General features: G+C 42.3%; 1 protein-coding gene across 1 annotated transcript in view; it reads left to right on the top strand.

Annotated features, from left to right (window-relative positions):
• PRSS12 (serine protease 12) overlaps positions 1–13,848 on the top strand; it is a 153,031-nt gene that overhangs the window by 72,226 nt on the left and 66,957 nt on the right. Inside the window, exon 7 of the mRNA XM_075860584.1 lies at positions 1,565–1,761. Coding sequence (XP_075716699.1) covers positions 1,565–1,761 — 197 coding nt within the window. The remainder of the gene's footprint in view (positions 1–1,564; positions 1,762–13,848) is intronic.

Raw genomic sequence — 13,848 nt, 5'->3', positions numbered from 1 at the left:
AAATATTTAATTCTTTCTATTAAATCCAGATATGGAACACTTGACTATATTTTACTATGTGCAGTCCATAAGTTATAATAGGGAAGTAAAAAGCCAAAAAGCAAGACTGTTGCATAGGGCAAAATGCTGTAAATTTATGGGATTACTACAGCATCACTTTTTCATTGGTGATCGCATTTTTTATTTTTTTAGTACCTGCTTGTCCTATTTCCAAAATGAAGCGCCAAAATTGAATGGACAACTTTGTCTTAAATCGGACAGACTGATTGTTTTTCAAAATATATATTTTCTGCTGTGAAAACTAAGTTAGGCTTTGTTAACATCATGTCAGAGCAGTACGTCGGAGGTATACGTTGGGGGTATTTGAGGGAGTAAGACTCCAACGTATGGCACTGTATAGCACTACAGTCACCTATTGGCCAGAATATTGAAAAGACGTACTGTATATTGCACGGTATAAGTTTTTTTGCGAGAGCCACCGAATAGGTAAGCGCAGTGTGGTGCATGCCAACTCGATGGAGGCTAAAAGGACACTATTTTGGCCTTCATCAGGGACCTATGGCCGAACGTGTTCACATAACGTGATGTGAACAGAGTCCAAGTTGGTTCTATTAGTCCACAGACAATTTGCTGAAATATTTGTTGCTCAAGGGTAAAACAAGACTTCTCATATTGTAACACAAAATGTCAGTGTATGACAAGGAGAGCAATTCTTGTAAAACAGTCCATGAAACAAGAGGCAGAGTCATTACTTAATAGCGCAGACATTAGCGAGTTAAAAGGTCTTACACCACATGTTTTAGAGGACTACACCACCCACGACGGCCACTTGCGTATTCATCTTCAACAATGATACTTTCAAGCTTACATTTATGTTCATAGAGCCCCCACTTAAACGTCTCTGCATTCTAGCATCTTGCCTTTTTATCTTCTCTATTGAATGTATAGACTGTTTGTGTGTGAGCGTGTGTGAATGTGAAGATTTTGTCTACATCACATCAGGAATTTTCCTTTTTTTTTTTTCATTGAAAGCAGAAAGCTTTCTAGATGTTCTTCACCAGACTGATGCATTTTTTGAAAACCAATATTAACTGCATGTAGTCATTGATAATAAAAATAATTAATAATGATATATTGTTACTTTGTACTGTTAGTTGAAGAAAATGGAAAGGGCTCTGAAAATGTTCTTGCTGTTGACATTTTACGGTAATGTATTTTCATTATGCAACCAGTTCTTCTGTACGTTTGGACAGAATAAATTTAGAGGAGTGGAATGTTCACAGCAGCACAAAATATTTCAGGAGATGAGTGTTGATGACATGAAATCAGTTGTATGAGCAGTGCAATGTAATGTGAGTAGGTGGATACAATCAACAGCACAAAGTGAAGAGCGAAGATAGATTGCAATACTGGTAATACAGTTGCAATGATAATGGACCCTCAGCCAATTGCCAATTTTAATGCACTAAGTAACATGGTATAGGGAAGGGGGCAGAACCGCGACCCTCGATCATTCACTCTGTTTTAGATAACATATTTGTACTGTATGTGTTTACTTTTTTAGATATGGAAAGATTTTACTGGATAATGATTTTGAAGAGAGCACTAGTGTCATCTGGCTGGATGATGTCACCTGTACAGGCAAAGAGCCCACACTCACTCAGTGTACAAAGCAAGACTGGGGCAAGCATGACTGCAGTCATCAGGAGGACATCCACATTATGTGTTATCCAGACACTGACCAGCACAGGACATTGTCTGGTAGGTATTGTATTAGATTCTTCATTCATTCTTCATTCATTTCCTATTTTGTTTTGATTACAGCCATTACTGTAAGTCCTCATTCACACGACCATAACAGATCCGTAATTGCAGATAAAAATACTGATCCATTCATTTCTATGGGCCACGGACACCTTCCCGTAAAAAAGAACCCACAAAAAATAGTACATTATTTGCATTCATTTAGTATTATTTGCATTTACGGACCATACTCCTATACTTTTGTGACAGCCTGTTGTCCGTGTGTGCTGTAATCACGGACCATACACATGGCTACGGCTGTCTGCAGGGGACCTAGGGCAGTGGTTGCCAAACTTTCTGAGCCTGGGACCCACTTTTGTCCGAGACTTTTGTTTGGGAACCCCATTTAGTCTGACGTATGTCAACATCATTCGTAGTTAGAATCCGGCACTTAGCTCCACTCGAAAAATAAGCTGCAACATCAAAGACAACGACAATTCTGGGGGCCAGGCGATGGGGTGGGCTCAAGGTATACTGCTGCTGTGCGTTGTTGGGGCCCGACTATGGCTGCTGATGGTGGGTGATGTGACCTGACCCGTCCATCAGTGGCCATCAGAGGCCTAGCTAGGCGTTTAGAACAGGGGGGTGAAACACATCTGAGTGGGCCCCAATACAGTGGGCCCCTACACATTATAATGACCCATTAGTTGCTCTCACACAGTATAATGCCCTTATAGCTGCCCCACATAGGATAATTCCCCTATAGCTGTCGACACACATTATAATATAATATAATGACCCCCTTAGTGCCCCCACACAGTATAATGCCCCTGCAGCTGCCCCCACACAGTATAATCCCCTATAGTTGCCCCCACACAGTATAATTCCCCATCGGTGCCTTCCTACACAGTAAAATGCCCCCATAGCTGTCCCCACACAGTATAATATCCCCATAACCGCCACCATAGCTGCCCTTCACACAGTATAAAGCCCCCCCAACTGCTACCTCACAGTATAATGCCACACAGCTGCCCCCACGCAGTATAATGCCCCCATAGCTGCCTCCACACAGCCCCGATAGTGCCTAATAAAAATAATAAAATACATACTCCCCTATGTCCGTTTCTAGGGCAGGTGGAAGAGATCCTTCTGCTCCTACGGTCTGTGCAGTGTGTGGCTCAGCGCAGACAGGCACGATGACATCACTACATTGCGCGTGTTTGTGACGAGCCGTTCATGGCATAGTGATTGCGGGAGCAAGGAGCCATCAGCATTGAATTCAACTGTATCTGCGTCTGTTTCTCAGGACGCAGATACAGTTGAATTTGGCACATCAGTGAGTGGCTTGCAACCCCCCGAAGGTCTTCACTCCACAGTTTGGGAAACACTGCTGTAAGGTGACCATCCTCCGCTGACACATTAAGACTGCACCCAGCATATTTTAATCTGAAGGAATCATGTCCAAATGGCCGGTTCCCTTTAAAAGTTGAAATAGACAGAGACAGTATTTGGCTGGTACAAACTATTTGGAGTATCTGTAGCAGCAAAACAGTTTTTGACTAATGGATATCTGATAAATATAAGAAAGTAAACTTGCACCATATAAATTTGTAAACGATAGTGTCTTCTGCTGTCAAGAGCCACAATTTGGAGAATATTTTCTAGCAAAAATTGATCTAAACACAACAAATAAAATCTACACTATATAAACCATTGTGATAAAAAGAAGAGGAGAATCATGTGAACAGTTAGAATCTTTAAATCTACGGTACGCTGAAAAATGATTCAGTTAATTAAGTAATAAGTAATGAAATTAGTTATTATGGCCAGTCTCTCCAGCAATCAAATAATTTAGCTTAGGTCGATAGGTGTAAGTGCACTGGAAGGATAGATAGATAGATAAATAGATAGATATGACATGGATAGATAGATAGTGGCGTAGCCCCCCGCCCCTGTTACTATAGTAAATACAGTACTTACCTTCCTGATTCTGGAGCGCAGCGGAAGTCCTGACGTCACAGCACTGTGCGCAGTGCATGACGTCACAACGCTATGCGCCACGCACAACATCCTGATCCTAGATAGAGTCAGGAGTCAGGACATCTGCTGCGGCTGAAGAGAAGGGTAAGTTTAATATCCCGGTCTGCTGAAGTTGATTGGTGGGGTCCGCAAGCTGTTAGGAAGGGGCCACAGCGCTCGTACGAGAGTTGCTTCAATTTCATTCCGGTCACTTGCTCACACTGTGAATCCGTGTCGCCAATTCAAAGTGTGAGCCAGTAAGGGAAATGAAGGGGAAGCAGCTCTCGTACGAGCGCTATGGCCCCTCAAAACAGCTGATTGGCGGGGTCCCGGGAGTCGGATAGGATAGGTCATCAATGTTTAGGGACTGGAAAACCCATTTAAGCCTACGATGTAGCAGGCTTAGAGGGCCCATGAGACAGGATCACAGATTGTGTGATGCTGTCTGCTGGGCCCTGTATCTAAGCCAATCTCATGATAGGCTTAGATACAGGGCCCATGTGGGATCCTGTCTGATGGGCCCTGTAATAAGATTACTGTCTGGTGGGGCCCTGTATCTAAGCATCTTACATAACCACATGGTAGGCTTATATACAGGGCCCCAGCAGACAGTAATCTTATACTGTATAAGATTACTGTCTGCTGGGGCCCTGTATCTAAGCATCTTACCATAACCACATGGTAGGCTTAGATACAGGGCCCATATGTGATACTGTCTGCTGGACCCTGTATCTAAGCCTACCACATGTGTTACTAATCGTTTTTGTTGTGTTTGTGGTGTTTTTTTTACAGGTTCGGTCATTGGACTACGTCGGATTCGAGGACTGCTTAGATGACTTTCAATAAAATATTTTTTCTATGTCTTTGTTTTTTTTTAAAACTATATTACTACCGCCTTAGTAATGGCCACCGGCTGATTGACAGCGTCCATTTCTAAGGCGGGGCTTAGTGTTAGCCGGTGCAGAGGCTAACACTAACACCCATTATTACCCCGGTACCCACTGCCATCAGGGGTGCTGGGAAGAACCGGAAACTATCCAGTACTTGACCATCTGTAGTGATGGGCGGGCACGGGGTGGCCGCAGGCTGGTATTACCATACTGGGAAAGGCCAGTAACAGCGGCCCTTCCCACCCTGATAATGCTGACTGCTGCTGCTTTATTGTATCTGGTTGGTTATAAAAAATGTGGGAGACCCCACGTAATTTAATTTTTTTTTATAATAATTGGAAAGAACGATGTTGGGTCCCCCCCAATTTTCATAACCAGCCAGATACAACACAGCAGCAGCCTAGCTTTACCAGGGTGGGAAGGGCCACTGTTTTTGGCCATCCCCAGCCTAATAATACCAGCCAGCGGCAGCCCCGGTGCCCGACCATCACTACAGATGGTTAGGTACTGGTTCATACCCGGCTCTTCCCAGTACCCTTGGTGGCGGTGGGTACCCGGGTAATAATGTGGGTTAGTGTTAGCCTCTGTACCTGCTAACATTAAGCCCCACCTTAGTAATGGAGGTTGTCAATCAGCCAGCGGCCATTACTAAGGCGGTAATAATAAAGTTTCAAAAAATATTTTATTGAAATAAAAAAAGACACACAACCCTCATTAACCATTTTATTGAGAATAAAAAAAACGCTGTAATTGAAGTAGTCCTCGAATCCGACATAGTCCAACGATCGAACCTGTAAAATAACACAAACACACAAAAATAATTAGTAACACATACAGAAGCAAAACAAATATTATTCTTACCTTTCCTGGGTCCAGCGCTGGAACCGCAATGTCAGCGAGCTAGGCCCTATATCTAATCCTATCATGTGTGATACTGTCTGCTGAGCCACTGTATCTAATCCTATCATGTGTGATCCTGTCTGCTGAGCCACTGTATCTAATCATATCCATAGTTTATTGGGTTGTAGTGCTATAGATATGCTGTCTCCTATACACACATATGCACACACACACACACACACACATATACACACACATTTTTTTGGGGGGCTATATGTATTGGGGCTATTTCCCCTTATATTTTAAGTCCTTAGTGACGCCCCTGGCTGCTAGTGCTGCATCGTTGGGTCACTTAGGAGACCCAAGCGATGCAGCTGAAAGCTGCGGGACGTCGGCCATAAGAACTTTTGCATCGGGGCCCATGAGCCTTTAGCTACGCCCCTGATATGAAATAAATAGACAGATAATAGATATGAGATGCACTATATGGCCAAAGGTCTGTCGGAACCCCTCTTAATTATTGAGTTCAGGTGTTTCAGCCACAACCATTGCAATTAAGCACACAGCCATGCAACCTCCATAGACAAACATGGGAAGTAAAATGAGTCGTACTGAATAACTTTGAATGTCATAGGATACCACCTTTGCCACAAGTCAGTTTGTGGAACTACTGATTTGCTTGATTTGCCAGTTCTGCCCTGTCAACTTTAAGTGCTATTAATGTGAAATAGAAGCATCTAGGATTATTAGCTCAGCCATTAAGTGCTAGACCACACAAACTTACAGAGCAGGGCCGGTGAGTGCTGAAGCCCGTGGCTAGCAAAAATTGCAACAGCTGGAGTGGTGTAAAGCATACCGCCAATTGGACTCTACAGCGGTTGAAACGTGTTCCCTGGAGTGACAAATTATGTTTCACTATCTGGCAGTCTGATGGAGTTAGTTATGCATACCTACTGAAATGCATAGTGCCTACCGTAATGTGAGGGATAAGAGTCTGGGGCTGTTATTCAGGGTTTGTTTCCAGTTCAGGGTAATGTTAATGCTACAGCATGCACATACATTTTAGACAATTATATGCTTCTGAATTTATGGCAACAGTTTCGGGAAAGTCCTTTCCTTTTCCAGCATGACTCAACTCCTGTGACAAAGCGAGATACTAAATGACATGGTTTTAATGTCGAGGAACAGGGAAGGTGTATCAGAGTGAACGAAGTTTCTCAGACACTCCAAGACCACCCACCCTGCTTATTATAGTATATCGCTACACCCTTGCCAATAGATAACAATCTATCCAAATCCAACGCGTTTCAGCAACAAGAGTGATGCCTCATCAGGGATTACTAGATAGCGATTTCAATTAGAATTGTTAGATTTCAACAACTGGATAGCACTGTATATGTGCAGATTTTAGCCTCCAGACGCGTGAACGGCTCTGATACAATGACCGCACACGCGCCCGGGAAGCTGCAGGCTTATACGATCGAGAGCCCGCCCTCATTACAGTTGTCACCGGGGCCGCCGCCAATCCGCGTGCAACACGCACATAGTGACGTGCCGGAGGCGGCGCCTCACGATACCAACGACCAATGAGGGTATCTGGACAACAACGCGTCCATGGTTACTAGGGGACGCTAGACGCGGCTCCTGACCTGCTGTCAACACCAAATGGATGAATGAGGAACGAATGTCACACCTGCCACCCAGTACCATCGTCCCCCAAAAGCGGGGGCAATGTGTGGTGGAGGAGATGTCTCACGGGAGTCATCAAGAGAGACTGGCTCCCAGTGATTACATAGTTGCCTAGCAAATTATCGTAATCCTATTAGTCGGGGAAATAACTCAGAAAGAAACTGAGTATAGCTCGATAGGACCGCAATTGGCATCCATAGAATACTGTACGGGCAACCTCCCAAACAGAAAGGAGGGTGCCCAGCGGAACACAATCCCATTCATGGTCACTCCCCAACTCACAGTTGGGAGGTGCATACAAGGTACAAGTAAAAATAAAAAGAGAACAAGGTCAGCAGGTAGAGAACAGTGTAGCCACAAAACGCAATAGAAACGCATAGTGTGGACAGAGACTGAACAAATATTAATCAGTCAAAACTCATCTCAATAGAGATATGCCATAGTCAGTCAAATTACTATAAATGGTATAATCTCAGGGAAAAATTATAAGAGTGAACAAGCCAGCAATATAGATCAAGAGATGATCACAACTATTCATAATGATTGATCATAATAGGGCAACTCAACAAACTGGATAAATGACAGGGTGTAGCTAGAGGAAACAAGCAAAGGAGATTTGCTCATTCAGGCCATGGGGACTTATGGTCTGCATCCTGAATATCCATTCAGCCTCCTTTTGCAATATTTTCTTGTCCAAGTCCCCCCCTCTCGCGAGGGGTCTGACATATTCAATCCCCTGGAAGCCAAGAACCGTAGAGTCCCCATCATGACAGGACCATACGTGTCTTGATACCGGGGTGTCCACCTTCCTTCTGACATCCCCAATGTGGTCACGGATCCTTCTCCTAAACTCCCTTTTTGTTTTACCCACGTACTGTAGGCCACATCTACAAGTAATCATGTACACAATGCCTTTCGTTTTGCAATTAATGTATGACCTGTTGTCAAATGTCCTACCAGTTTTCGTGCTACTAAAACTCCTGCTAGATATAATGGACACACATGCTTTGCACGTTCCGCATCGATAGGTACCTTTCAGGCTGTTCTCCAACCAGGTGTTGCACTGTGTCTGTGGTAGTAGGTGGCTATGAACCAATCGGTCCCTAAGATTCCGCCCCCTCCTATATGTAATCAGGGGGTGGTCTCCTACCAAGTCCCCCACATCGGGGTCTGCCTTGAGAATGCCCCAAAAACGCTTGAGAACTTCCCTCACCTCACTGCTGGCAGAGTCAAAGGTACCGATCACTCTGATCGACTCTTCCTCCACTCTCCTCGGTTTAGGGTTCAGGAGATCGTTCCTGTTGCAACCCAAGGCATTTTGGTATGCCCCTCTCAACACATCCCAGGGGTATCCCCTACGTCTGAATCTATTCTCAAGGTCACGTGCAGATACCCTAAAATCCGAGATGGTGGAGCAGTTTCTACGTGCCCTAAGGTACTGGCCCTTGGGTATTCCTCTTTTCAGGCTAGTTGGGTGCCAGCTATCCCAGCGCAGTAAACTATTGGTCGCCGTCTCCTTGCGGTACATGTTGGTCTGTAACGTCCCTGTGTCAGTTTTGGAGATCAGAATATCCAAAAATGTAATTTTAGTGTCTTGGATGTCAGATGTGAAAAATAGACCCAATTCATTGGCATTCAGTATCTCCACAAACTCCTGAAAATCCCGCTTAGTCCCTGTCCACAAAATCAGAATATCATCTATAAATCTAATCCAAAGTAAGATGGATGATGACCATTTGTCCATGATGTCACTGAACACAACCTCCCTTTCCCACCAACCCAGATAAAGGTTGGCAAAGGTAGGAGCACAGGGGCTACCCATAGCCACTCCCCTGAGCTGGTGGTAAATCTTCTGGTCAAATAAAAAGAAGTTGTGTTCTAAAACAAATCTCAACAGTTCGATGGTAAATTTATTATGGGCCTGATATTGTGTTCCTTTATCCATTAGGAAATATTCAATGGCTCTACATCCCTGGTTATGTGGGATGGAGCTATATAGGGACTCAACATCTAAGGATGCCAACAACACATCGCCATCGCAGCGTATGCCCTCCAGTCTTCTCAGTACATCCATGGTGTCCCTCACGTATGATGGTAGGGACACCACAAATGGCCTGAGGACTTGATCAAGGTACAAACTCGCATTCTGTGTGAGGCTGTCAATCCCCGACACAATAGGGCGACCTTTTAGGGGATTCACCCCCTTGTGTATCTTGGGCAGGCTATAAAACGTTGCCATTTGTGGGTGCTCCTTAAGTATAAAATTCATCTCTCTGTCATTAATAAGATTGCCTGATTTTGCAGGACCAAGGATGCTCAAGAGTTTACCTCTAAAGTTTGCAGTAGGGTTGCTAGTAAGTACCCCATAACAGTTGCGATCGCCGAGGATGTCATGGCACATCTTACTATATTGTGGTCGATTCATTACCACAATATTCCCCCCTTTGTCAGAGGGCTTTATAATGATATTGTCATCCCTTTCTAGAGATAGTAGGCCAGTCATCTCAATGCTAGAAATGTTGGAATGGTATTCTCTTTGGTTGATCAATTTTAACTGGTCCTCAACCACCTTCACAAAGACATCAATCGGTGTATTGTCACTTAGGGGTGCGTATTTGGTAGATGGAACCCGTAATTCAGTAAATGGGCCCTTACCCTCCTCCCTGTGACCCTCCTCCCACAGACCCTCCAATAGTCTGAAGTGTGGGAGATCTTCTTCCATGATGCCAAGATCTAGACATTGTCGTTTGTTATGCATCTTAAAAAACTTTTTCCACTTCAATTTTCTAGCAAAGAGGTTTAAGTCCTTGACCCAAGAAAAGAGATTAAATTTGTTTGTTGGGACAAATGATAGACCCTTACTCAATACTTCCACTTCCTCCCTCGTGAGGTTACGTGTGGAGAGATTAACTACCTGGAGCCTATCACTTTCCCCTGATAAGGTGCCTAAAGTTCCCTTCTGTCCCGCAACAGGTACTCTGAAATCGGGTGGCTTTTGGCTAAAAAACCACCCCGCTGCTGACCCTTTCCTCTTCCTCTGCCTCTACTGTTAGGGCGGGTCGGGTATCTCCCAGTCTCACTCCCTCCCCGACCTCTCCTAGGTGGGTTCCTACCGAATTCAGAGTCTGATTGTTCCTGCTCCGATGAAGATAAATCGGTGTCAGGCTCTTGAGATACACCAGACCTGGCACTGTAGTCAAAAATTCTACCTTCTTTGAAGTCCACCGTGTCACGTACGAATTGGAAATGCTTCCTTTCCTTGATGTGACACGTGAACTTCTCAATTGCTTGCTGTAGAACAACTTCTTTTCTATCGTATTCCGGATTGTTATAAAAAAATTTTACAGCAACTATACACTCCTTCAGTTCTTGAGTGCTGCGTGCCAAGTTAATATTCTCTTCCTCAAGAAGAATCCCCATAAACCTCAATGAACTTGAGTGGCCTTCACAGAACCCTGATCTCAACCCCATCAAACACCTTGGGGATAAATTGGAAGGCCGATTGTAAGCCAGTACAGCATCAATGCGTGGCCTCTCAAATGCTCTTTTGACTGAAAGGAGAAAAATTCCTATACACTACCGTTCAAAAGTTTGGGGTCACCCAGACAATTTTGTGTTTTCCATGAAAACTCACACTTATATTTATCAAATGAGTTGCAAAATGACTAGAAAATATAGTCAAGACATTGACAAGGTTAGAAATAATGATTTTTATTTCAAATAATAATTTTCTCCTTCACACTTTGCTTTCGTCAAAGAATGCTCCATTTGCAGCAATTACAGCACTGCAGACCTTTGGCATTCTAGCTGTTAATTTTCTGAGGTAATCGGGAGCAATTTCACGCCATGCTTCCAGAAGGCCCTCCCACAAGTTGGATTGGCTTGATGGGCACTTCTTGCGTACCATACGGTCAAGCTGCTCCCAACACAGCTCTATGAGGTTGAGATCTGGTGACTGCGCTGGCCACTCCATTACAGATAGAATACCAGCTGCCTGCTTCTTCCCTAAATAGTTCTTGCATAATTTGGAGGTGTGCTTTGGGTCATTCACAGTATATGGGCTGAATTGAATATCAAGCATCACACAACGTGCAGTATTTTAATAATTTTGGTCCAATTCATGTTTATGATTTTTTGCATAATCATGTCGGCTATTGTTAGTGTGGTTCTTAGATTTTTCAAGGGGTACTCTCTCTATGTGTGCCTATACACGTGACAAGTGTCTGAATATTTGTGTCCAGTATTTTGTAACTTCAGTTGGATCTATCTTTTTTTATGATACATTATCTCCATATTTGTCTGGTGTATTGTATATTGGCACACATATATTGTACAATTAAATATATTTTTTATATATAAAATATTTTTTTTGCACTATTTATTTATTCATGACACTTTATTATCATATTATACGACATGTATACATTTATAATGCTGTATGACACATTATATATATTCATTTATTAATTTATATATTTTTTTATATATTTGTCCGGTGTCAATGCATATTTGCACACATATATTGCATATATATACACATGTATTTTTGTATCAATTTATATAATTATGTATTTATTTCAGATATTTCACTGTCACATTTCATGGCATGTTTACATCTATCATATATTCATATATGTACATTTATTTTTTATTTTTTTATATGCACATATTTGTATTTATAGTCTACTACATTGTACTGTTTCATACACATTCATATATATACACTTATGTTTTCAATATTGTCTTATTACACTATATCACATTATTTATATCTTTCATTAATAGTTTATTTGTGTAATATTGTATGTTGTATTAACAATATAATAAAATGAATTTATTGTTCTTTGGTGTATCTTCACGTGTGTCGCACTTTATATATATTTTTTATTTATTCTTCTCTTTTTTTCTTCACTTCACTGAGCACGCTATTCACTAATCTGCACTTATTTAATTTTGGTTGTAGTATTATATGTGAATTTCCCCTTCCGAATCTGGTTCTATATTCAATAATATATATTTTTTCCTTGTATTTATATATTTATGAAATCATATTATACTGCAATGTAAATTTGTATTAATCTAATGACATGTTTTGCAGATGTTAGTATTTATATTACTATTATTTTTGAAACATTGGTTTTCATATTCAGTGACCGATGAATATATGGGTCTAGCTTCGTTACTTGCATTTGATCATATGTGCCCACATCCAAAATGGTCACTTTGGTATGTCTTGTTATACCGTTACTTAGGTTAAATATGTTCAACGGCATATTGATTGATTTGATCGGCTTTGCCCATATCCAGGATGGCCATTTTGGGTTGATACGTCATATGAGTGCGACCGTACACTCTCTCCTGGCGCTTATGCACTGATGTACACGCGCATGCGCAGTGTCATCTGTGCGTCTCATGGATAGGGATAAGATGGCGGTGCGTGGGACTCGGTGTTTAGTGTTCAGGTATTTAAATATGTATTATTTTGAATCGTGGATACTCTATACCTGTACCGGTACCGGTAATAAACTAAACTTGATACCTATTCTGCCCATATCCAAAATGGCTACTTTAGGATAATGTGTAATTTGAGTGCGACCGTACACTCTTTTCCTGGCGTCTATGCACTGACGTATACGTGCAGGTGCAGGGTCTTCCGTGCGATTCATGGATAGGGAATCAGGTATTTACATATGCTTTGGTCAAATCTTTTGATACCTGTACACCTGTCTCAGCTATCGACAATTAGTTAAATTTCAAAACTAAACTGCAATTGGTTATCTCGAAGGGACTCTTCCTTTTCGTTTTGTATAAATATGACATCAACCATTCAACTCGTCAGTACCCCTTGAAAAAGCTACCGCGAAACGCGCGTCGGGGCTCCTGGTGTGGTATTCATTTTTGGCTTTTCACGTTGTACAAAGGGTTGGTATAGTTTCTGGGACTGTATTTCGGTTTTATGGTTATTTCCTGGTCTCTTTGCAGCCTCTTATATTGCATTTTGATGCTAGCTGCCAATCCGCTCTACATGCTTGTGGGACTAATCTTTGCTCTTGTGTGTTGACTTGGGATGTTCTACCGTATTTCATGCTTGTAGACCTCCACTGTATACATTTAGCTTGTCTATACATTGACCTGCTGTGTTGCCATTCATGCAACAATTTCTTTGTACACGTCATCATTTTTTGAATAGCCTCTCTGTCTTCCACATCAGTGTATTTTAAATTGTTTGTTTCATTTTAGGTCCTGATGGCCAATGTGTTTTTATTATTGTTGTAATAAAGGATTTATACATTTGTGCTGATACAATCCGTATTCGGTGTTATTCTTCTCCTAGTGGAGGTGTGATATGTCCTCACATTCAGTTATAGGTATTCTTAGTGCTTTGGGTCATTGTCCTGTTGTAGGATGAAATTGGCTCCAATCAATCGCTGTCCACAGGGTATGGCATGGCGTTGCAAAATGGAGTGATAGCCTTCCTTATTCAAAATCCCTTTTACCTTGAACAAATCTCCCACTTTACCAGCACCAAAGCAACCCCAGACCATCACATTACCTCCACCATGCTTGACAGATGGCGTCAGGCACTCTTCCAGCATCTTTTCAGTTGTTCTACGTCTCACAAATGTTCTTCTATGTGATCCAAACACCTCAAACTTCGATTCGTCTG

The sequence above is a fragment of the Rhinoderma darwinii genome, chromosome 1 (genome assembly GCF_050947455.1).
Source record: "Rhinoderma darwinii isolate aRhiDar2 chromosome 1, aRhiDar2.hap1, whole genome shotgun sequence".
Lineage (NCBI taxonomy): Eukaryota > Metazoa > Chordata > Amphibia > Anura > Rhinodermatidae > Rhinoderma > Rhinoderma darwinii.
The sequence above is the reverse complement of the archived record's forward strand: the minus strand, read 5'-3'. Positions and strand labels throughout refer to the sequence as shown.